This window comes from Gavia stellata, chromosome 25, assembly GCF_030936135.1.
Source record: "Gavia stellata isolate bGavSte3 chromosome 25, bGavSte3.hap2, whole genome shotgun sequence".
Taxonomy (NCBI): Eukaryota; Metazoa; Chordata; class Aves; order Gaviiformes; family Gaviidae; genus Gavia; species Gavia stellata.
In genome coordinates, this window is record NC_082618.1 from 9,176,121 (window position 1) to 9,201,491 (window position 25,371).

General features: G+C 51.2%; 2 protein-coding genes across 2 annotated transcripts in view; both read left to right on the forward strand.

Annotated features, from left to right (window-relative positions):
- The window catches only part of RPH3AL (rabphilin 3A like (without C2 domains)), a 32,008-nt gene extending 27,239 nt beyond the window's left edge, over positions 1–4,769 (forward strand). The window contains exon 8 of the mRNA XM_009811294.2: positions 4,707–4,769. Within this exon, the coding sequence (XP_009809596.1) occupies positions 4,707–4,735 (29 nt within the window). The 3' untranslated portion in view covers positions 4,736–4,769. The remainder of the gene's footprint in view (positions 1–4,706) is intronic.
- An 18,901-nt stretch (positions 4,770–23,670) lies between these two features.
- Positions 23,671–25,371, forward strand: part of DOC2B (double C2 domain beta) — a 34,128-nt gene continuing 32,427 nt past the window's right edge. The window contains exon 1 of the mRNA XM_059829192.1: positions 23,671–24,001. Coding sequence (XP_059685175.1) covers positions 23,671–24,001 — 331 coding nt within the window. The remainder of the gene's footprint in view (positions 24,002–25,371) is intronic.

Sequence of the window (25,371 nt, forward strand, 5' to 3'; positions counted from 1 at the left end):
GTTTGTTTTCTCTGAGAGCACTTAACATGCCCTGCTGGAGAGACGCTGCCATGATGTGATCTGTACAGCAAACTATTGGCAATCACGATCCATTATGTATGAATTTAGTAATCAGCATTATGCAGCGATACGACTCATGTGGCCTCATGGTCTGTGCAGCTCTGTAGCAGCTGGTTTGAGCAGATCAGACATCCAGGAGGCTGTAGTACTGAATGCCCCCATGCTTTGCCAGCAGCCTGGCAAGAGCAGAAAATAAGAAGAACAAGAGCAGCGCTGTAGTCCCTTAGGAAGTGTCCTGCTCTCCAGCGTGTTTCATGTGCTCTGGGGTGCTGGAGGTCTGGGCCATGCAAATGCTGGGAGCCTCGGGCAGGTGGCAGTGCCTCTCCCCACTTCATTTAGATCAGGGCTTCATCTGTCTGTGCGGGGCTTTACACGATGGGTCCCTCTGGATGCCACTGCCAAAAAGCAGAGGCTGCTCCTGCTGTTTCATCTCTTTTTAAAGAGTGGTGGAGGTGATGGGTGCTCTATGTCAAGACTGGCAAAACTCTTGGCTGTATCTCCTTGCCTGTGGGACTCTCCCTGTGCTCTATTCTGACCTGAGCGAAAAGCAGAGCAAGGGGCAAAGATCCTTTCTTATTTAAATTGCTCATCCTCAGTTGCAGAATGAGGACTTTAAAGGGAGATTTTGGGATTGCTTTTCTGAAAGACTTTGAAACTTTATAACACTGTGTCGGGAGCAATTTTTGCTTCATATTAGCACCTCAGGTGTTGTTCTACCGGTGACTTTCTTTTCACTTCTTTTTCTCACCTCTGCTCTAATTCTGCTCTCAAGTGTTACTTCGCAGAACACTTTACCATCCTTAAATCCCAGGCCACAGCCAGAACAGGGAATTAGAGAGTGGCACTGCAAATGCAGCTGCTCTCATAGTCCTTAGCTTTTCAGGCCTGAAGGCCAAGACGACAGCATGGTCGTGCAGCCAAGGGAAAACAAGGAGCTATTAAGAAGAGTTTGTAGGTTTCCAGTGTGTTGCTCCGGCTGGGGTTTGGTGAGGCAGATAATGAAGCCTGGGGTTTGTCATAAAATGACTCATTGTCAGAGCTGCATTGGGATTTAGGCAACCTCAGCCCATGAGCCAAAGTTGCTGAAGAGAGTGGTGAGTTGAGAGGCTGCCAATTTTTATTTTTATTTTTTTTTTACCACCTGCTTTCAAACCCTTTCAAAAGCATCGTTTTCTGAGGGTCTGGTGTTTCTTCTTCTTCTGAAGCTCCCGTTCCTGGAGGTGCCCACTCTGACATGATAACTGTTAAGAAGAAGGTCATGCGCTGGTTTTCCTGGAGAACTTTTTTAGCCTAAAGAGAATGAAATTTGCACACAGGAAAGAAGCACAATCTTTCTTTTTCCCCTGACTTGCCCCCAGTTAGGGAGGTGACTCACCTTGTTCTGCCTGTACAGCTGATACGTTAAGAGGTGCCTCAGTTAAAAAAGCGCAAAATCCTCCCTGTTGTTAATTATGACATTTTCATTAAAGAAAGGGAATATTAAACAGAATTAAGCAAAGAAATCATCAATATCTTACAGAGGTTTTCATTAGCCCATGGAGAGCTTTTAATGGAGATGACATCTTTGAGCTTGGACCTGGCTGCTGCAGGGGGTAAATTAAGAGCAAAAGGCATCTCTCCTCAGATCAGTAGCAAGTTCTGCTTTGGTGGGTCCTCAGTGTCTTCTGAGGACCTTGTCTCTGGAATGGGTCAATCCTGTTTGGTATTCTGTGGGTCACCTGAACACCTTGCTGGTAGGGAACACTGAGTGAGCTTGGCATGGGCTGGAGAAGGCTCTAATTTGTGCTTAAGAGAGGAGGTTTGAGAAACAGCCACAAGATAAGCTAATGAATGAGTAGCATACGTCTGAGTGCAAATCACAGTCTCCCCATCTCTGCTTGTTTGCCAATGTGTTGTCTAAATCATTAATACTTAAAGAGCGGTACAGCAGCTGGCAGTTAAACAGAGCCACGTTAAAGAGTGGTGTTGCTGAGTCTGGGAGCTGAGACGATGATGGCAGCGCCTGGTGGGGTATCAGAAAAATTGTGGCTTGCAGTCACAGGGTGAGACCGGCTGGAAGGACCTCCAGATGTCCAGCCTGGACCCTTCTCCCAGGGTGCTGAAGCTGTAGCTTCTGGATACCTCCCTTTGGCTGCTTGCTTTGTAGCTGTCATGCTGGGAGAGGCTGAGCAGAGCGGAGAAAAGGGCCTGAAGCCGAGAGGAATGGGCAGGAAATGCTGCTTCCAGCTCTCTTAATTTGGGGAGATTTATGCCCTGTCTTTCAGGAATTGACTGGATTTAGAAATGAGGTGGTGTCACTCTCGCTGTGGCTCAGTGCCTGCGTGGCTGGGGTAGGCATCAACTTTTGCTCATAAATATGCAAGCTGTTAATACATGAGACAGGCAGAGCAATTCTGCATTATTTTCATGGCAGGAAATTCTCAGGGCATCTTTGAAGTTAAAGCATTAACTTTTTTTTTTTTCTTCCCTTCTGTTTCTGAGATGTCTGTTTTGCTCCCTCAGGGATGATGATGAGGTAACATTTTGCTTCAGTGGGTCTAACTGCTCCATTCCACGTAGGAAAAAAAATTGTCCTAACAGTAATTAGGCTCTGAATGGGATAGTAATTTCTTTAATGACTTTCTTCATGGCAGTCTTTGGGGACGTGACTTTTGTTTTCCTGCACTTGCTGCGAAAGTTGCTTAAATGTTTTCAGACTGCTTGTTCCCTCATCCATGTGAGCTACAGCCAAACAGTGTAGTCCTCCAGGGCTGGCGTTGCAGCGGGGCAGAATAGGTGGGCAACCACAGGAGGGAGCCGAGCTCGCAACCCCACTCTTCCTCCCTCTGCCTTCGGCCTCTGCCTCCACTGAGGGCACAGTATAAGAAGGAAGGGGGGGGTCAGAGGTGGAGGAGAGACCCGCACCCACACTCAGCCTCTCCCCTCCAAGCCTCTGCCTCCTGAACAGGCTGCCTTATCAACCTTTGGGCACTGCTGTTTGCTCCCCTTTGCTCAAAGCTTGCTGCCACTGCCATGGGATTGAGTTTTCCTGCTGCCAAGGAGGATGAGTTGTCCCTCTTCCATAAAGTGAAAAAATTGAATTGTGCCTTCATGGCTCAGAAGCTTTGAACTGTCTCTGCCGCCTCGTATTGGTACTGCAGAGCACTGAATGGTCCTGCTGTATTTTTATAAATAAAACATGTCTTCGGGTAGTGAAAGCATTAGGAAATTATTCAAGATTTGTATTCTAGATACAATGCATTTGTAAATATGAACCTCAGAAGAAGCATATGCCCCCTTCCATGTTTTAAGGAATTAAAATATTTTCATCCTCAAGTGGTAGAACCAAAATATTTTCAGGTCTTTTGAGTCCGCCTTGAAGTTAAATGAATAAAGGCTTGAGTACCTAAAAAATAAATTACTTTCACTATTTCTGTAATTCTTTATGGAGTTTTAAATTGAAGACTTTTTCCTTGAAAATAGAGGAATGACAAAGACTCATTCTCTTGCCTCTTTCACTCAATATATCTGGAAACAAGCCTGCTGCTGAAGATGAAACTCCTATTTTTGTGCCTTCTTTCACATTGCAGAGGTCTGTGCTTTGGTCTTTGATCAAACAGCCTGTCTGGCCTCCTGCCCCCACGTCCTTAGACTTATTCTCTGCCCTTTGCAATACGTTTACTCCTCGCACTTCCAACTTTCTATTCAGCATTTTGCACAAAGCACTGAGGGCAATAGTTGAGGTAATCTTTCAAAACAAAGCATAAAGGAAAGAGCATGGGAAGTCAGTAATATAGAAGTTAAAAGTCTGGGTTTTGGACTCTTTGTAAACACATTGAGAGGTTTTATGGCTCGGGAGATTATCATTCAACTGGGATGTCAACCAGTAGCTGGTGAGAGGAATTTGCAGGACTCCCTGAGCCACTCCCCATGCCTTGATTGGCAGTGACTGGAAATAATCCCCCATCCTTTCTCCAGGAGTCAACGTAATTTGTGCCCCCTTCAGTGCAGAGAAGGGGGAGAGAAGTTAGTATTGACCCACCGCTGCCTTAGAGCTCTCTGCATTGCCAGGCCTGCATTCCACCTCATGTGCTGGAACCAGCATGTCCCAGCAGACCCTGAGTTTCGCCGGGGGCTGCTGAAGTGATTAGCTCAGGTTGGTTTAGTCGACATGAGCCAGAGTGCCTTCTGCAGGAGAGCATTGCTGTCCTGCGCCCGTCCCCAGCCACTGGCAAGAGCTACGTTCTGCCGTGGCTCCAGTCCACAGCCCAGGCACATGGAGGACAGGAAGGTCACGTGGAGGACCTGCTCTATGGCACGTGAATGCTGTCACCTGGTTTGGAAATCAAAGAGCTGAGGCTTGGCTTTTTGTCTGACTTGGCCTTTGAGGAAAGCACGTACCAGAGGACCAGTTCTAGCAGTACAACTCCTTCTTTCTCCTTCTTTCCCCATTTCTTCCCCCTGTCTTTTCTTTCTTTAATAAAGTTTAATGGGCCCTGACTGCTGACAGAGTGTGGAGTAATGATGCACAAACGTTCTCTTCATTATTATTTTTAGGAAGCTCTTAAAATGGCACTGAGCATGTAAAAGCAACGTAAAATAACTTTGTCAAGTCTCTCCCCTTTACTCCTTTCCAAACAAAACTTTTGTCTTTATATATTTTGAAGGCAAACGATACTTCCACACCAGAACATGATGCTGATGAAGGTGAAGATGGAGTTGCTCTGCCTGGATCCAACGCTCGCCCCTTGCCCGCTCCTGTAGACCTCACTCCAGATGACTGCTGCTGGTGATGACTTTATGATGCCAGCTCTGGCACAGGCATTAGCAACACAATGGCACCTGGGAAAGCACCTGCCTGTCGTCCCTGTCTCACTGACCTGGTTTATGGTTTTGTCTGGTTTCCCCTTCTGCTGACTGACATGCACTTTGGGGTGCTGCTCGGAGAGAGGTGCAGTGCTCTGTGGTGATGCCGTGGGGTCCAGACCCATGTTTGTTGAAAGGGGCACACAAAGCGCGCACACTGTCTGCTGCCTCTGCTGTTCATGGCTTGCCAAGCCCAGTCCTGGGTTCAGCTCCTGGCCTCACAGTCCTGGCTTTGCAGTCTTCGGGAGAGAGGGAGGTTCCCCCCTCTGTGTCCCTGACATGGGATGTGAGGAGACCACAGCCCTTCTACTGCTTCTCAGCTCAGGGATGAATTTCCTCTGTGAACCCCAAGGGTGAGACCAGGGCTCTGATTTGCATTTGAATCCCATGGGCCCAGCATGTCACCCCTTGTATTTCTTGTCATCGTTGTTCTGGTTTGAGTTGGTATGAGTTTGGTGGGAGCATCCTGAATCAGCTGGTGAAGTTTTGCTCCCGTTCATTTCCACTGAGGTGTCTCTCTGCGAGAGGGCTGTCTGCTCAGGGAGACACTTCAGTTAGTGAAGAAACACTCGAAGAAGTTTGCTATGAATTTTTCAGTCCTTCTGGCTGTGCACTGGCCTGTGTGTCCTGTGGCGAGGGTGATGCTTTGGTGGTGGAGTCACGGGCAGTGTGTGTGTTCTGCAGCTCCTGGTGGGAGAATGCCCACCACCCCAGGGCCCAGCTGGCTGCCTTTGCATCCCCAAATCGGATAAAATCTTTCAAATTACTTTATCTTGTTAAGCTCTGCAGATTCTCCTCCTACATGCACACCTTGGCAGCTCTTGCATGAGCAGGGGCCTTTGTTTTACCTTTTTCCTGCAAGTCTTGAGCATCTGGCTGACTGTGCTGGTGTCATCATGAGTCAGGCTGTAGAAAGCTGCATGCACGCTCCTGCTTATTCTCCAGGATGGACAATTTCCCTCCGAGGCCTGACAGATGAGAAAAATGAAATTATCTGACATCTCTAGAGCAATTAGATCTTTGAAGGCCTGAACAAAACCCACACTAGGCAAGTAGGAGTCTGTGGATTTTTATTAAATGCTTTGGATCTGACCCATCTTTTGCTGAAGAAACAAAGGATTCCAAAAGGTTCCCTCTGAAACCATGGATTTAAAGGCAATTTGTGTCTGTTAATGTCAGTCTTTTCCCTTGGTTATTACTCTTTTGTTCTGTTCTCCTTTGCTGCTGGGTGCTTTGTGCGCATGTAGTATATGCTCTTACAAATGGCTGCAGTATGAAGATAAATGACATTGGGTGCTGGAACACTCTAACAGGAGATTGGAAATCAATCCTAGACTTTCTTTCTAAATGAACATGGTCTGACAGAGGACCGTTCCCTTACTGCTGTTCCACCAAATGTGCTATGGCAAGTTGCTGGGAAAATCCTGCCCGTTCTTCCTCTGTGATCTGCTTCTGTCCTTTTAAAAATGAAAACAAAACCTTTGGATGATGTGGGCTCTTTGAGATGGCATAAAGAGAAAACACCGAATGTGGGCTTCACAACACCGGTGTAGAAGAGAGGAAGGGATGAGGTTGTTCTCCACTGAGGGATGCTTATGTCGTGGTCTGTGTTGTTTAAGCCTGGCCATTGACTTGACCAGCTGCATCTCTGAAAGGCGTAATGCCAAAATTATTAGCTGTTTCTGAAAAAGTAAATCCAAAAGTCAGTTTTTGCTGAAATGATGGTATGATTTGAGAGCTGAAGACATGCTGTTTCTTTGGAGAGCTGTAGGGTCTTCAATTTCAGAAGCGTTTTGCCACCAAAAAAGTCCTGTCTTGCCTTGGAGCTTTTGACAGTCCTACTGAGGCTGTCTTGCTCGCGATCTCATTACTGCAGTACCTCAGACAGCCTGGCCTGCCAGCCTAAGTTAATTCTTTAGAAGAAGGAGAAGGAAAAAGACACTTAAATTGATTCCATTTTCTTTAAACATGTTACTTTCTCATCAAAAACTCTACACTGAGTTGGAAAGAGTTCTTAAAATTGAGCATGTCATTTCTAACTCTTCTTGTGCTTCTTGTGCTTCATTCCTGGGCAGTGCAGGCAGGTCAGTTGGGTTTTCACCCCCACCCTCGCTTCTTAGGGCCGTTTAGCACACTGTGGGTTGCCAGCTGTGCACAGGAACCTGGTAATCCTTGCTAGCTTACTGTGCCACTTTGAGGCATGAGTCTGATTTTTAACTGAGACTAATTTTTATAAAACACTCTCAGAGATAAATTTGGGACTGCTTTTGTACCAGTGAGACTGGAAACCTTTCTTCCTTACCTCTGTATTTTATCTCCATGGAGTAATTCCACCTGAGTTTGAATCAGAACCATTTGGTTGTCTATGGAAAGACTCCTCTTGGGTCGAGGGAAGGATCTAGCCCAGGAGAATGTGATCTCCCCCACAGGAATGTGATAGAGGAACATCCACAGCTCTGCACGTATTTTCTATTAAAGACCACTCTTCTCTTTGTTGCGTCTCTCTTGATTGTGTTTTGTAGCTGTGGTTGGAATATTATCCAAAACCTCTACCAGTTGACTGCTTTTTTCATTGGCTTAAGGTGGGCAAAAAGGGCTTGGTGAATAGTGCTCGGTCTGCTCTGGTCGTTTGTGTTTCTTTTATTATTTTGTTGTTCTCGTCCCCATCCCTTACAACTTTTATGTAGTGTTTTACTACTGGAAACAATAAAGCTTTGGCTCAGTAACAACTGCTTGCCATTCTTGAAACAGTAAAAAGTTTTTTTCTATTCCCAGGTTGCAGATACTCTCCAAATCCTTGGGCTGGCTCCAGTGAGGAAATGAAATAATCCAGCCAGTGGAATGGTGATTCACACAGCTGGAGCGTAATTGAATTCTGCACTTGAAAGTCATCTTTTGTCTTGCCCTTCTTTGGTACCTTGTGCTGGTGATGGCAGGGGGCACAGGTCTGCTCCTCAGTCCCTCTGTAGAAGGTTTTCCATGTTGTAACCACTAAGCATAAAGCAGCACCGCTTGCCATTCTGTCAGGTGCTGTCCCCGCAGCCTCCCAAGGCTTGTCACTTGCTCTGGTTTGACAGTCGGGGTCCATTTAGCTTTGCCTACAGAGAAGCATCTCCGCATTGTTCGCAGAGCGTGCGCTGCCCCGGCTGCTCTGCGTTCCCTTCCACTTGGCATTCAGCTTCAAGGTTTCAAATGGCTTTTTAATCTGATTTTGCTTTTCCAAATTTAAAAGCGCCTCAATAATTGCTGTTGGGATTGTTTTGCTGGGGAGCTGCCATTAGTCCAAGGATGGAGTGTGTCAAGGACTAACTAACCACCTAACCACCTCTCATGTTGTTCCTTCCCCCCTCCGCTTGCCATGACAACCACCAGTATATGGGAAAGTCGACCGTGGGATCTCTCTGTATCAAAAACACTGGCCATGAATTGCCAAGTTTCCATGTTTGCTTTTTACAGCTCTAGTTTGAGGGGAAAGGGGATGCTTTCTCTGTGGGAACCATGCGTAGTATTCAACCTAGCTGAAGCAAATGGGCTACCAGCTGGTGTTTAGACAATGTGTTTCTGGCCATGACTGAATCGGACAGTGAAGGCCCTGGACTATCAGCTGGAATGCTTGCACAGTGACACAAAATGGCAGATAATCTCTGCAGGTGGCTGAAGTTTATTTGTAAAATAAAATGTAGCAGTAGTTGCTCTTCTCTCCTCCTCCCCACCTCTCCCAGAAGATGTTTCCTTCCAGGGAAGAGGGCTGGTGGCAGCAACGTCTCACCAGCCCACCTCTCCCATTTCTTCCTGCCAGTGCTCCCATCGCTTTGTTCCTCTCCGCAATGGAAACTGCTCTTCCAATCATAATGCCTTGTTTCCGCAGGTGGGTGTGATTGAAGGAGAGTTCAGGGAAGTTTTTTGGAAGGGTACATGCTGCAATCAAATAATGAGACTTTCAGCAGGCACAAGATGGCAGGTGACGGGTAAGCATCTTGTGGAAAACTTTTATCTTGAGCTGCTCATTCAAATTCCTTCCTGACCATTGCCTCTTATTAGTAGTATATTCAGGTAGCGCTAGAAATGCCTGCAATGCTTGAGAGGCATGAGATGAGGATCTTGCCGTGTAGCTCCATGGCAGTGCAGAGACAGGAACACGATGCGTGCTGCCTGCCAGTGATGTGCCTGCGCACACAGGCAGCCGTGCACAGCCTCGTACACCCCTGCCCTGCACCTCTCTCCCTGCAGAAGTATTTCCTCTTGTTATCTTCATAGCAAAATGTGAAAGGAGCCAGCCCAGCCCCACGGCTGGTGTAGCGCGCTGCTGCTGGCCTGTGCCCCGCTGCCGAGCGGTCCCTGGAGACGCCTGTGCAGCACCCAGAGGTGCTGCTCTGGTCAGTGGCTGGGAGCTGCACCTTCGAGGGATGAATTCAAATCCCCTCGAGGCAGAGGGCTGTACACATTCACCTCCACGCTTTGCAGAGGTTCTGTGAGTGTGTTTGAAGGCATCCGTTGCGTTTCTTTTTCCTTCCACTGATTTCTGTCTGGCACTGGAAGCTGTTTGTAAAATCTTGGAGGGATTATTGCTCTTGTTTTCCCTCTCTGGAATGAGTGGCTTTACATGATGTATTCATATTTTGCCAGGAAGGATGGATTGTGGTTTTAAAGTATTTTTGTTGTGGACTGTATCAGTTTAACAGCAACTGTTATGCTCTGAGCCCTCTCTCAGCCCCCAGCTATGTGCCATTTCCTCCCAGGTGCTTCCCTGTTACTCTGTAGTTGACCAAATGCAGCAAACAAGTGTCACTGCCTCCTTTTCTCATCAACTCTCCTACCAGCCTAATCACTGTAAGCAGTTATTATCTGGGGTTGGAGACTTGCTATAATCAGGGCCTTATCAGGGCCATCTGGGCAAGGGGTGCTGGCAGAGACACCTTCCCCCTCCTGAGCATGACTGACTTCTGCTTTCAGAGGTAGCTCTGACTAATTATCACAGAACTGGGGATGCTTTTAATTATTTGGGGTTATACCCCTCTGCTTCAGCTGTCCTGTCCCATCCCATCCCATCAGAGCAACCCCTCACATGTAGGAGCTGCCCTGGAGCAGCTGCCTTCTGGGGACAGTTTTTGGGGCTGGATTTGGGAGCTGGGTAGAGAGCTCACATCTCCGAGGCTGGTCCTTGCTTTGTAAGGCTGCGCTGCTTTGTAGTCACAACCCTGCAGCGTCCCCCAGCCCAGCTGCTGGCTCTGGCTGGATATTTCTGAGGCTCATTCACCCCCAGAAGAGTCCCCAGACTGATACGTACCCAGCCCCTGGATGGGGACAGCAGCTGGATCACTGAGAGCGGCTGAGCCCAGTGTCATTTATTTTTCTGCTGGTGAAGCCAAGCTCGAGAGACCAAGGAAATCTCGATGAACAGCTGAGCCCCGCTGCGGGAGAGCAGGGGGCAGGATCTGGGCCCTGGGTGAGCAATCGTCAAGCCACTGATGGGACAGACCTTCATCTTCAAATGACACTCATGCAAAATTAAACTCCTTCAAGCAATCACACCATGGCCATTAAAATGGTGCCTTGGCGGACAGAAAAATAAACCGAGAAATGCAAATTAGGGATATAAATCTTTCTGGCTATGTCTGGGAGGTACCTGTTTAATTAGCATCATTGAGCAGCCTTGATGTGGTAAGTGCTAAGTAGGAAACTTGCCAAATTTTCCTGTTTTGATAGCAGGTGACTTGTGTTCTGTTTGAATTTCCACCTTGTGATTGTTTTTCTGTACTTGCTGGAGATGCTGTGTTGTCTGTGCATGAGGAATTAGCTGCTGTCACCTGGGCTAATCAGATGCCACTGCACTGGGGAGGAGCTGCCTGCACCATCCTGCCTGTGCCCTTTGCGGTCATGCACCTAAGGCATCTAAGGCCTAAGGGATTGCAAAGCTATTTCAACAAAGTATTGTGTGGTGGAGTTCATGTATTTAATCATGTTTTTTGGTTCCCGTCCTCCCAGAGCACAGAGGTCACTTGCCACACGGAAATTTTAAAAGAAGGGCTTTCTTCCCTGCTGTGTTGCAGGAAGGCTGGGGAGGAAGGACGAGCTCCGTTCCCTGCAGGGGACTTGGCCACGTGGCCAGGATACAAACTCAGCACCTCTCCGAGGGGTTGAACGCGAGGACTGCCTCATGTCGGGTTGCAGTGAGCTGGTCACGCTTCTCTGCACTGCTTCCAGTGCTGCCTCAGTGAGCCAGGACCCCTGGCACGAGGTGCTGAGTCTTCACAGAGCCACATGTGTTGATCCTGTGTAAGGGACGATGCTCAGGGCACGGAGGAGTCTCCTGCCATGTGTCGCCTCTTGCACAACTCTGCTGTGGGCTTTGGGGATTTATTCATTTGATGAATAAGAATATCTTTGCGAGGATTTCAGTTGGGGAGTTACTGAGCCTTTGTTTATATATCACCCTTGTGTATTCCAGCGCTCTGATGCTAATTGGTATCACTGTAATATGAATCTTCTTAACGCTGATAATGTTTGTGAGTTATTGGATGCTTGGCCTGGACCTGCCTGGGAATTGCAGGCAAGACGTCCAGAGGTGCTGCTGTCTCCCAGGCGTTGCCTCATCGGGTTTGCGTCCTGCCTGTATTCATTCTGGCAGCTTCTGTATCATGCTATTTAGCAGATCACTGTTACTGACCCGTCACTGTGGGAGACGGTGGGATTAGGATGATGGAGTGGTTGGAGAGGATAAACAATAATGATGCTACATCGGTGCAGCCCAAACAATGCCTTTCTCTTTCATGTTTTCTTTTTCTGTCGGTTTGCCATTCAAGTGTAATAAGATCAGTGCAGATAATTTGTGTATTCATATAAAACATAATTTTCCCTCCTGTGCTTTACCAGCTGCACTGCAGTCAGAAAGGCAAATACGCACTTTTCTTTTGCATGGTTATGAATGGGTGCATCTGTTCCTCGAAGATAGGGAAAGGAGGGTGAAAAGACTGGAAAGGAAGGGAAGAAATCAGATGCAGCCCGATTCATTGCCTCTGTGGAGAGGGAAGCGTAAAGGAATCAGATGTTTGCAGCGTGGGCTCAGTCCCATGCTGATGTATTTAGGAGGTGGGTGAGACACCAGCATGTGGGAAAGGCAGAGAAAGGGGTTTTGCTCAACAGGGGAGCAGCCTGTGGAAGCACGGCCACCCTGCAGTGGGGCTGGGATGCCCAAGGGAGCTCAGCCCCACCTTGGTCAGGGTCTGCAAACCACCACACGAGGACAGCCAAAGCTGTGCACGGGGCTGGTCCTGCTCTTCCACCCGGGCTGCAGCCATGAGAGCGCAGCTGCCTGCTCCCAGCGCGGGCTCTGCTCTCGTGGTGCTGCTTTGCTTCGGCTCTGCGGAGGGCTTGTCTGGGAATATCAGGGCAAAGGTTGGACCTGAGCTGGGCTGTGCTTGCTCATCCTTAGCTGGAAATCACAGCCGCCTTGCTCCCAGGGCTCTTTGCCTTCCTGTGCCAGGGGCTGCATCCCTGAACTTTTGTCTCCGCATCCCCCAGCCTCTGCCTGACAGCCCTTGCTTGAGGTCCAACATCCCTAGCAAAGGCAGGAGGAGGTGCAGGGCTAGAGGTTGTACAGCAGTGGACCTAATTTATTGGGCTTTCTTTCCTCCCTCCTTTCTCTTTTCTGAGGGAGGCCCACTAGAGAGGCGAGGGGAGGGAGGAAAAGGGGTTTAATTTTCTCCTGTTATCTGGTGTCTCCAGCTGTGAGCCACGCTGACAGCCCTGGGCTGATCAAACATTTGAGCAGCCTCGATTCAATGTCCCATCTACGTGGTCATAAATAATGTAAATGCTCTGCCCCTGCCTGAGCCCATATCCTGGCAGCAGTGCACCAGCACGTTCCCTCCTCCTGTTGCCATCATGTTGGGCTCCCGCCTTCATTGCTTGTGACACGGAGTCATTAGGCATTAGCGGTTGGCATCGGCACCTAATGACACAATCATGTGCAAACCTGTTCTTCCTCCAAGCAGGATTTTTTCAGCCAGAAATTCTGGTTTCTCTCCCTCCCATGGAGATGGAGTCCCTCTGACCGCTCTGCCAGGTTTGTTTCTATTTCTCATGCACTTCGTCAGTCCAGAAGGTTCCGGATACGGGAACTGAGCACCGCTTTGGAATAGAATACAATGCGCTCTACTTAAAATTTTGAAGGATAAAAGTTTACCAAAGCCACTGGGAGCTTCTCAGCTGCCTTCCAGCCAAGGGTCTTGACATGGTTTTTACAAGTTAAAATGTCCCCATTTAATAACTTGAGTGGTTAAAGCAGAGATGTGCTAAATGCCAGGCTTTGAAGCTGTATGAGGCGGGTGGCAGAGGTGCCCAGCCATGCAGGGCAGGGGCAGGCCGCCTTCCTCTGTGCCGCAGCAACAGGGCTGGTCTCTGCTTCGCTGGGGAGATGCTGTGCAGCCCAGCTGGCGAGCACACGGCCGATCCGGCCGCAAAATGGGATGGGGGCTTGTCTGGGCACGGCGAGGCTGAGAGCGGGGTTCCCCCGGGATCGGATTCCCCTAAGTGAGTGGTGGCTTAATGCTTCTTCTTTTCTTTCCAGTTTCTTCAGCTGCAGAAAGTGGCAAGAAACCAAGCAGATGTGGGTCGGTTTGGGCAAACAGACCCCAAAAATACCCGATGATCTCATCTGAGCAGTGCTTTTATTTACATGGCAGCATCGTTACCTGCATGAGCTAAGAGGAGAGAGAGCTGCTCCAGCTCACCGCATCCCAGCAAACTTCCCACAGAGCTCCCCCCAGGATTTGCTGCTCTCGTTGCCATTGATTGGTTCAGGCATGTTTAATCCCAAGGACGCTTCAGGGTTTAGCTCTTTGCATCTTGTAGGCCAGCGCTTGGAGATAAGTCACTGTAATTTGCAAAGCTTTCAGTGGTGGTGAGGCTTGTGGTTACTCCAAGTCTTGATGGAAATGGTTTGGACACCGGCGGGCCGGTCCTTTTGTCTGTTTTCATGTCAGTGTTTGGAAGGAGCACAGCCGCAATTTCTGGGGCTGGAGGTGCCTGGGGAGTTAGCGTGCACCTTCTGGTTCCTCACGGCTCATAATTACCAGGCCTGCGAAGGGACTCGGTAACTCCCCGTGCAGCTCTACATGACAGAAGTACTTAGGGGCATTTAGTCAGGCATCTGCTCTGCTGCCCTCTGAATGCCTCTCGCCCTGTAATTTTATGGGTGGGCTGCAGGGCTCTGTGCTCACGTATTACTGCACTACTTTAATGCTGGAGCAGGTTCTGCTGAGGAGGCCAGGAGGGGAGACTGCATATTTCTTACAGCTGTATAAATCTGATGTTGCCACCAAATTGTTGCAATGCAGCTTTGAAGGGTTCTTTGCCTTTCTGTGGTCCACGGTTGCAGAGTCCATATTTCTATGTTAAGAAATCAGGAATCAAGTAATTGAATCTCTCTCCCCCTTCCTGTAAAATCAAGTAATTGAATCAAAGATCATGTGATTTAAAAAAAAAAAAGAGAAAAGAGTTCATTTTGGGTTCTCTTTATTGGCCTCTTAAATTCCAAGATTTGCAGCCTGCTGGGAGTGTTTTATTGAGCTCTTTTCACAGATGTGAGTAGGATGGACTTAACTGCCCATTATCCTGGGACCCAGGAGCTGGGCTCTCGAGAGGCGGCAAGAGTCTATGGGGACTGGGAAGGGGACAGTTTTAGCCTGGGTGACCCTGATGCTGAGGCTGGGGGTGTGCTGCTCCTGACCCCTGCAAGGGGCATGCCTATCCCAGCTGAGGTGTAACCTGTGTGAGTAAGACCCTGAGGAAGAAACATGTTGCTGTTCTGTTGTCATCTGAGTGGCCCGGGATTGTGCCTGACAGCAGGAGATGGTCCCTGGGGTTGAGCTGCCGTGACTGGTCACCTAGAAAGCTGCTGAGGATGCAGTCCGAGAGCTTTATTGGGATGCAAATGGATGTAAATTCATGTAAGCATATGTCTTGGTGCAGGTAGTGGCTGGTGCCCAAATTATGCAAATGTTCTAATCCAATAATGCTAATGTCATGATTATCCAGCAACATGATGTTCATTAATATGGTTCCCTGGCTCTTACACCCATCACTGTCAACATGATTATGCTGAGGCAGAGACTTGCAGTGTCTCTGGCAAGTGGAGCCGGTCTCAGGGAGGGAAGGGGACACCCAAGTCATGGCGGGACTGGGAAGGACCGTTTGTCCGGGCGGGGCCTGGAGGTGCCACGAGTCCTAGGGAGTCCCCTCCACGTGCCTGGCCAAGGTACCACCCGGCTGCCTCGCTCTCCTCGGGAGGCCCTTCCTCCCAGAAGGAGACTTGGAGCAGATTCCACAGTCCGCAAAAGCCTGCAGAGTAGCTAAACTAGCATTTCTTAATATCCATCGCTGTGATCAAATGAACAGGACTAGCAGGGCCATCTAGTGACTCCTCTGGCTGCTTTAATGACCTGGGAGGTGCCCCCCTTAGATGGGCGTAATTTTAATGTTTGTATTTTGAACCATGCCCCTGTACCTGTCCACCTCTCTCTCCATCTCCCCTTTTTTTTGGCTCGTGGTTATCCCTTGCTCTGCAGTTTTGTTTTCCTTGTTTCACTACAGAGCTGGAAAATGCTTGGGCTTCCCCACGGTGGAAATTTGTCCTGCATTGCCTTGGGTCGGGTGACATAAGGTCAGACGGCTAAATAGCCTGTAGATCTGAGAGGAGAGGGATCCTGCAGGCTGGCTTGCCTTCCTCAACGCCGCCAGTAAGGCTGCTCTCTGGGCAGGAGTCTGCTTGTCTCGACTGTGGCCTCAATTTTTTTGCTGCTAACCCGCAGGTGCCGGTGTAACTGCTTGCCGGGGCACTGCGGGGCTTCCTCGTCGCCGGCTGCTCCTGTAGCTTCGTGCCGGCTGGCAGCCACGAAGAGCTCAGAGTTGCCTGCCCCGGGGAAGGGCTCAGCACATCGCCCTGCTGCCTCCCCAGCCGGCAGGATTGCTCCCTCAGGTACCTCCTGCAGGTACGTCCATGGGGTTTTTTGCAGGTTTCTCTCTGTGGTGCAAACATGAGCAGCCCAGTTCAGGGAAACTGGGACTGTTTGCCCCCTCCAGCAGCCTGACCCCATAGTAGATACCGATTTGCCCTTCTCCTTGCGTGACTCCAGGGCCTTTCATTTTGCTCTTTCATTTGTGTTGCTTTTTGCAATGTTGGCATGATACTGGAATCTGTGGATGGGGCCAGGAAGGTGCCCTGTCAGGCCCGGCGGCCGATTCCCTCACAGCTCGCCAAGGCTGGTTGAGCCTCATGATCCAGGGACAGGCAGGACAACTCCCAGCCGTGCTGCTGGCGGCAGCTGGGAGGAGCAGCAGCCAGGACAGAGCTCCGCCAGCCATTGCAGGGCTGTGACAGGTACATTTACTGCACTAAGTACCAGCACCGAACAGGGGTTTTGGTTGGATTGCTTTTGACAGGATGTCGTTAGCCTGATGTGTATGTGGGAGAGGAGCAGCTATAATGCTCTCTTAATGCAGCCAAATTGCTCTTTAATTCTGCAAAACCAAGACGTTATTTCATGAATCCCTGGAGCTCGCTGTGCAGCGTCTTGATGCTGCTGGTTATCAGTGGCCTTTTCCCTCGGCTTGCATCCAGCTCCAAATTCTCAGAGCGTGGGGTGGGAGCAGTCCTCCCCTTGCCTCCACGAAGCTCGGCTGCTTTCTGCCCTCACTTGGCTTCGCGTGTGTTAACTCTGGAAGCTAGTGGTGACTCCTGAAATGCCTCCTCCCACCAAAATGTGAGCGGAAAGTCTATCAATTTCCATGGCAACAGGGCCAGGCGCTAAATGCTGATGTTAACTCTGTTTCTGGACATCTATGGAGTCTGAAGAGCTGGGTGTGCCGGAGGCAGCGGTGCCCAGCCTGAGTGCAGCTCCCCAGGCCAACACTCGCTGCACGTCCCAGCCGCTGTAGGGTAAGGTGCTGCTGCAGAATAAACGTTGGGCTTTGCTCCTGGCTGCCTGGAAAGTCTTGAGAAGTGATGTTGTCATCCTCCTGCAGCTGGGAGACAGTCGGGAAGGGAAGAGGTAAAAGCAGGGTAAAACTGCTAAGACAAGACAGCTGGATATTCTCAGAGGACATTGACTCCAGCTCAGAAAGGCACTGAGAGCAGATAAAATTAGCCTAATAAGAGTTGATGCTACGCAGAACTCTCCCCTCCCTTGAATGCAAGGGATCGGGTCTGCGTTTAGCTTACAGGCACAAAAGGAAAAGAGCCAGCGCGATGCGAAAAGGTGGCTTTACGCGGCCTCGTGGTGGCAAACCCCTGCTAAGGCTCTGGAGTTAGGGGGAACCCAAGGACCATGTGGGGAATAAGAGGAAAAAGTCAGAAAAGGCTCATTCCTAAGAAAATATCCCTGAGGACTGGCCCTGGACAGCGCTGTGTCCTGAGATAGGATGTCAGTGGGGGCGAACAGGACGAAGGCAGTTAGGGGGAGGGTTTGTGCAGGAGGGATTTTTGGGGCAGCCAGGGCTCGGGGTCCCGCTTTGCCCAGGGCTGCCCTGGCCCCTCTCTCCTGCAAGTGGTTGCTTTCTCTGGTAGGTGCTGGCCGCAAGACAGTGCGATGCAGTGGCGGTACTGGCGTGGGGAATGTGGCTCACATTTCTGTCGAGGGCTGAACCCAAATCATCCCGCGTTTCTAACTCAGCGGAGTGAGCTGGGCGCTGCCACCTGCCAACGCAGGGTGTTCACGGTGCTTCCCACCTCTGTTGTTGGGAGACTACTGAAAGCAGCTAGACCAGACCCAGGGATGCAGGTTTGCCTGCGCAGGTGAGATGGGTGCATGGGATGGGGGTGCCTCTGCTCCCGCCCTGGGTTTGGGGAGCAGTGGGTGCATGGGGCATGCTTGTGCAGCTGCAAGCTGCCTGATGCCTTGCTCGCAGGCTGCCCTGCCTGCAGGCTGCCCGGCTGCTCCCCGGCCCTGCCGGCTTTAGCCTCCGTGTTGAGAGACATGTGCAGTCCAGTAATGCTCAGGGGCAGCACACCCTCCCCTCGTGCACTCTTCAGTTGGATTTTCCTGCAGCTTCCCCTTCTCACTGCGCACAGATCCACCCCTAGTGAATTTGTGTGTATTTAATATGTGCTTCATATAGCTAATATTTACAGCAACTGATTATCTGCTCTGGTTGACTTGCAGGTGAATAATGTGTTGGAAATGCTATGTCAGGGTGCACACGCAGAGCATGTTCCCTCCCCGACGAGGAGAGTAGACATTTCATAAGACTCCAAAAACCAGTGCATTAAAATTACAAAACAAAACACTAACTATTTTGGGATTCACATCGAAATGGCAACATATGCTACACATTAAACATCAGCCCCTACTGAAAGTTTAGCTATTCTGGGCCCATCCTGAATGGTGCAGAAGATGCACAGAGAGCAGATGCCTCCCTGCCGCCTCCTATCCTCTTGGAAGCTCCCTTGCAGGTCCATCTGCGGGTAGCAAAGTGCTGGTAAGAAAGATGCCATCCCCCCTTGCCATAAGTTGGGTGTTTCATAAGGTCTCTGGGAACCTTAAGCAATATTTTGAGGGGAGAGGGCTCTTTCTTGCTGGCATTTGCCCTTCGCCTGGCTTTCTGAAAGGGTTTGTTTGTGTCTGCTTTGTAATAGAGTGTGGGCTGTATTTTACCACAGTGATTTTGTTCACAGCTAGTAATTGCTGGTTAAATCTGGTCAAATGATGGTTGTTAGCAGGGCCTATCTGAGCACAGATAACCTCAGATATTATTCGCGCAGAGGAGCAGTGGGGCCCAGGGTGCACTGGGATATCGGCACTGCCAGGGAGCCTTAATCAGCACAGCCTGGAGTAAGCCTCTTAGGATTATTTAGCCAAGTTTCCTAGTTATCATTATTATTATTGCTTTATTTAGCAAATGCAAAGGGTGTTTAACCAGGTAGGGTCCGCAACACACTCGACAGGCTCAGCCAAGCCTCCCCAGCGATCGAGGGCAGAGATCTTTCAGGGGAAGCAGCCTCGTTGCCGGTAGCTGTGCATCAGCCAGAAGACAGCGCCTTACATGAGCCAAGGAGCAAGGCACATGTTGCTTTTCAATTAACCCCCTTCCCATGCGCACAGCCATGCTGGAGCTAAGCTCATTTGAAGAAGAAAGAAATATATTTTGTACCTACCGGCAGGGTGGACTGAAGACAATGTAGGTCCTGAGTCACCCCAAAGGGATGGAGGGGTCTCTTCCAGCAGCGTTGGCAGAGCTGGGCTGGTAGCGTGGGTATCCCCTGTTCCTGCCCCTGCAGCCAAGTTGAGCTGGCTTTATCTGCTGGCACCCTCTCATGCCTAAGGCTGTGGGTACTTGTGGTGGATTAATACAGGCTTAAAAATGGTCGGGGAAAAAGCAAAAAGCAAGCTAGGGCTGTGCAGGCTGGGGCTGGTGCTGCCTTGTGTCACCTCCCTGGGTGACTGTCAAAACTCCCTGCTCCCAACCTGCAGTGGGTCTCCCTGAGTTCAAGGGTGAGTGAGATCCAGAGGTGAGATCCTCCAAACTGAGGCTTTAATTTGGCATCATCTCTTTGTGCACTCTTCAGGCTCACGTCTTCTCCAGCAGCACCAGCAGAGCAGAGGGTTTCTGTGAAGTCGTTTGGGTTTGAGCTGACAAAGTATTAAATAAAGAACCGGTGGGTCAGTCATTGAATCTCTGGTAAGTGATGGGGCTGTGCGGTCCTGCTGCTGTACTTTTCATTTGGAAAGGAATTGATTAAACTGGAATCAGCCCCTGTTCTTGTTGATTTCAACCTGGAGTAACTGACAGCAGAATTTGATCCTTAGTGTTTGAAACAAATTTGGTCGAAGTGTGTCCTGAGGACAGCCTATGTGTTTGGATGCATGTTTAATCTATGTGCTACTGTTTTGTTTGCTGTAGGAATGCTCCTTCTATTTGCCCGTTTGCGTGACACTGCCAGGATGGCTCCCTGGTCACATAAGGAAGCTGGGCTGCTGCATGGCTCTGCTCAGGGCATGGGGTGAGTTAGTGGCACCGGCTTTGTTTGGGATGTGCTTAAGCCTCTGTTTATGCCCCTTGTTCAGGACAACATTTAAAGTCTGAGCTGTCCCTGCCCAGGACCTTATTCAGGACAACATTTAAAGTCTAAGCTATCCCTGCCCAGGATCCTTTTCTGAGCCTGGGCTGGAGTTGGAGTGATGGCTCCCGCATCCCGCATCCCAGCTCTCATTATAGGATGCTTTTGGCACACCAGCCCATGTCCTCACCTGATGTGAGCAGCTTAAGCACTCTGTAGCACCTCAGAACAAGCTGCTGAAGTGCAGTGTCGTGTGTGCTGAGCTCAGGATCTTGTCATGACTTGTATGCACCATGGAGAGGAAACATGGCTGTTGACAGGGGCGATGTGCTCTTCTCCATCATCCCGTTCCTGCTTTGATGTTGACTCCGTGATGGCCACATTCACCTTTTCTAAAGGATGTCCTCCCTTCCTGCAGGGATGGGGTATCCCCCTGCAGAGTGGCTCTGCTCCCTGCCAGGCAGAGCAGTCAGTCCCGCTGCTGAAAGCAGCAACGTAACGTTTAAACTATCTATCTCCCCTCTTGCGGGGTTCACGAGGAAGCCAGCATTCCCCCTTTCAGGGAAATGAAGACTGTGTGTGTGGGCACTGCAGTAGCTCTGAATCACCCTGGCAGAGCGAGGGATCAAATCAAGTCACATTCCAGGGCATTAGACAGACGGTGGGAATTAAAAGCTTTACCTGGAAACTGGCTTTGTATCTCCAAGCCCTGCTTTTGTCTTCCAGCCCAACTGTCTATTTTTGTCCCTTTTACCTTCCGTGTTGTCGTGCGTCATGTATGCCAGTGCTCAGTGCCTGGTTGTGCAGCCAGCCCCAGCCACGTTCGGGGAGCCCTCAGTAAATATTGGGCTGTGCAGCCTAGGAGGAAACGTTTAGGCAGTGTGAGAAGGTAGGAAAAGTGTGGTTTATCAAAACCAAGCTGCTTTGGGACTCATTAAAAGCTAAGGAAAAAGGCTCCAGCTGCTTTCAGTAGGCTTGGTATCGGTCAGAGACTAGGAAGTCCCATCTGGGCTATTAGCCGTAAGTATTGTTTTTGTTTCTTTCAGTCTATAAGGTCTGGGGACAGGGTCTCCCTTGGGGTCAGTCCTACCCTGATACCAGGGAGGCTTGCTGGCTTCAGCTCTGTCTTCGCATTTCCCTTAATCTCGTCCCCGCGTGCACCCTGCCCCTTGCGTCATCGGTTGCTCTCTGCATCCCTGGGTGAGCTGAGCATCTCCCGTCGGTGCTGCTGGGCCTTGATCCCGGCTGTGGGCTGTCGGCGGTGTGGGGCAGCTTTTGGGGTGCTGCACGACAGGGGAGGAGGCAGAGCTCAGGGGACTCGCCTTAATTCCCAGAGCCTTGATTTTCTGACCTATAAAACAATCCTTGTCTATTTGGGTCTTGTGCTCTTTGAGGAAACATTTGAAATAATGATGCTTTTGTAATGGTAATAATGACATTAGGCTCTCATACATAAGTTAATTTTATTTATTTATTTATTTACTCTTTCTTAGAGGGAATTGCTGCTATTTTCTGGGCATCGGGCCCAATTTTTGCTTCGTTCTGTTTGAGTCCACACCGCATCCTGGATGCTGCACCCAAAGATGGAGTCTGTGTGGATGAGCACATCCAGGCTGCTCCAAACCCGGAGGCAGCTCTTTGTGCCTCCCATGACATTCCCACCCATCTTCTTGCCACCCGCGAGGTTTTCAGCCTCGACCACGCGGAACGTGAAGCAGGTGGCATTTCCATCTGAATTAACGTAGTGGGAGTCCTTGGATGTGGGAAGGGGGTTAAACTGGCTCCTTGCTGCAAGAGAGCAGTTTGTGTCCTGGCAGAGCAGCACAGATCACCTCTGCGCCATAGGCAGGGGCTGCCTGGAAGCAAAAATACGGCAGAGCGGGGAAGGAGTGGCTGAGCAGTCTCCTATTATCCCAGGTCATTAGAGCATCCGTGTGCATCATATCTAGGTACAGAGCAATGACAAGTTTGGATGCTTCAGGAGAGAAATGTTTGCTTCCTGGCGAGAAGTAAATTAGCTTAGTTTGCCTAGTGTCAGTATGTTATGAGTCAGGGAAGGTCATTAACATTTACCAAAATCTGAATGAAAAATTGAATTTGTCATTAGACAAAAAGGTTGGGTGTCATTTTGTGCGGTTCTGGGGAAAATTCTCAAAAAACTGGAGCTTTATTTTTAATAGCCATCCACATGCCAGCCTGCAGAAGCCTGCAGTTCCGTGTGCTTTGATACGGGATCTGTGTGTTTTCAGGTTACCTGGCGGTACTGGCTGTGATCGGCTTAACGTGGTGGTGGGTGACCAACGTGCGCAGGCAGTGTGTCCCAGCTCATGCCAGACCCACCACGCCTGAGCCAGCAGAAAGTCTGCGCTGGGGGAGTTGCCCCTACAAAATATTTCAGACATATTTTCCTCGGCAGAGTGAGTTTCTCTGCAGCATTTTGCACCATGTTCTCACAGCATTTCTCTTCTGGCATGCCTTGCTCAAAAGTCCACTTCCAGTAGCTTGTAGAACCACAGATTTATTGATTTGAGCAGAGGAGGAGATTAGGTAAAAACACCAGTTTGAGACCAACTCCCTGAGCAAAGCACAGCTCAGCATTTACCAGGGAGCCTGTGGCAGGCTGCAGGGAGCCTGTCCCCTTCCTGGCTGGTGATGGGGCCCTGTCCCTGCCTGGAAAGGTTGCCGGAGAAGTGCTGAGCGTGGCCATGCTGGCTGTGGGCCTTGGCCCAGCCCATCGCTCGCTCCTCTGCGATGCTTTACCTGCTGCATTGCTCTATGCCGGCAGCCACAAGCTGGCTGGAAGAGGCTGTGCCGGCTGGGCTGTGAGCAAGTGCCATGTGTTGCTTCAGTCCCTGGTGCATTCCCAGCCCCAGAGGCTGCGGGCAGCTTGCCCAGCCCGCCCGGCTGGTGTTGAGCTCTGGAGGGGGCATTGCTGTGGGCTGGGACCAGCTACGGCAGCAGGGCACCAAACCTGGGCTGCCCCTACCCCTGCGAGCAGCGGTGTGGCTGGAGCTGGGAGCGAGCAGCGTGCCACCCATGCCCCTGCTCAGTATGCAGCAGAGCACCTCCCTGGCATGGCCCCGCAGCGAGCCGTGAGGGCACAGGGGCTGCCACGGTCCCCGGGGCCTGGGGCAGCCCTGCTTCCCTCTCCGCAGCGCGCGGGGGATGCAACGCAACAGGACAGTGGCTCCTGTTCCCCCCTCCATAGAGGTCTGACGGGGACCGACACCGCTTTGGCAGAGAGATGGGGTAAACGGGTGCAGGGAGGTGGGCTTCAACCCAACTTCTGCTTTGCTTCCCCCAGGCACGGCGGGGCTTTGCTGGGGAAGGGGTGGGGGGCTGATTGCCCACGCTGGTGGCCGTTCGGCCAGGGCGGTGGGCCGGCCACAGCCCTCATTCCTCCGCTGCTGGGTACCGCTTTGTTGCTAGCTGGTGACATCACCCGAGAGCCCACCCCCTGCCTCTTATCCGTCTCTCCGTCTCGCTCACTTATTCACAGGCAGCGCTGGCAGGATCAGGGGCTGTGTGAGAGCCAGCACTGGCGGCAGCAGCATGCGTGCGGCGTCTGAGGCTGAGGGCGCGAGAACCACGTAAGGTGCCCGCCGGAGCCTCCCCCTCGCCTGCCTCCGCTTCCCCCGGCAGAAACTTCACAGCTCCCTCACGCACGGTCCGGGCTTCTCCGGGGGGGCTTGGCGCCGACAGCCGCATGCATGACACTCCGAAAAGGAGAGAAAATGACCATAAGTATCCAGGAGCACATGGCTATTGACGTCTGCCCCGGCCCCATCAAACCCATCAAGCAGATCTCCGACTACTTTCCCCGCTTCCCCCGCGGGCTCCCCGCCGCTGTCGGCCGCAGCAGCGCCCTGCGCTCCACCGTCAGCCAGCCCTCCGTCAGCCCTGCCGAGGCCCCCCGCGAAGAGGATGAGGACGTGGACCACCTTTTCGGGGCGTATGGCACGACGCCCACCGAGCAGCCAGCCAAGTGCCAAGCACCTGAGGAGGTGGTGGACCCCGAGGGCTATGAGTCCGACGACTGCAGTGAGTTCCTAAGTTTCCATGGGAGTTTGTTGGGTGCTGAGGGCAAGGGTGGGTCTTGGGACTGGTCCCCCATCTTGCTGCCCGAGCCGTGCACCCTTCCCGGCTGCCGGCCATACTGTCCATCCCTGGGATTACATTGCAGCAGTGACAAGCCCTCGGCTCTAGCCAGGGAGGCTGTCACAGCACGGCTCCGGTGCAGTCCTTGGGTGGAGGGAGGCCCTGGGAGTGTCCCTGCTGCAGCCAGGCTGGCCGCTGATCCTAAACTAGGGAAGTCTCCTAAGAGCCACCAGTTGCTGTGCTTTGCTGTTGCGGTTGATGCACTTCTCTGCCTCGTCCCTGCTCAGCTCCTTGCCTCTGAAGGCTGCCAGCTGGGCTCAGACCCTTTGGTTAATCTGTCTCGGTGGTGCAGCCTGCTCCAGCCACCCTGCTGATTAGCTGGCGATACGCTCCAGCATCGCCCAGCTCCAGATTGGGGAGATTTGTTCAGAATGACATCCTCCTGGGAAAGCTCTGCCCTCTCTCTCTCTTTCGGCAAACTCCGGCGTGTCATTCCTCACCTTCCAGCTGCAGACAGAGCCCTGCACGAGACTGGGGGGCTTTTGAACAGAAGGCTTGGGTTCTGGTAGATGCAGGTGTTTGCAGTGAGGTTTAACCCCTCCCTACCCAAAACGTCCTTCCCACCCGGCTCGGTGGAGCTTGCAGGCTGCAAAGCAGCTGCTGTCTGGCTCTGCCAGCCACGGTGGCTGGGATAGCGCTGCTTTCCTTGAGGTCGGTTAAAACCCAAGGTCTCGATTCAGCGCAGCCTTTAGGGGCCAGATCCTGCGAGGAGCTGAGCACAAAGTTTGAAGCTGGGAGATGCCGAGGAAGGGAGTCGGTGCTGCTGAGTAGTGCTGCGTGCTCGTCCTGGGGGAAGGGGGAGGCTGAGCTCCCACGACGCTGAGCTGTTTACGGCCCAGCGCCAGGCAGGCGGTGGCTTTCCCCGTGCAAAATGTCACAGCCCTGCCTCAGCATCGCTCCCTCGCTGCTGGGTCCTGGGCTGGCCTGGGCTGCTGTCAGCTATGCCAGACCCTGGAGTGTGACCCCAGGGAGAGCTCCCCAAAGGGCTGTGCTTGCTGACCATCAGCCACGGCTCTGGGAGAGGCTGGGTCTCTGGGTGCAAGCCCCAAACTGATTCCCCCTCTCTCCCCATCCCGGTGTCGGGGTTCTGCTCTCTTTGGAGGAGGGGAGAGTCACTGCGCTCCCAGGGAGAACATCTCTGCTAAGCTGCGTTTGTCCCAGCCGGGCAGTTAACAGTGACTTTAACTGGATTTGGGTTATTTGCTGCTCTAATTATTAGATCGTCTTTGCTCGTCTCAGCAATAGAAATGGGA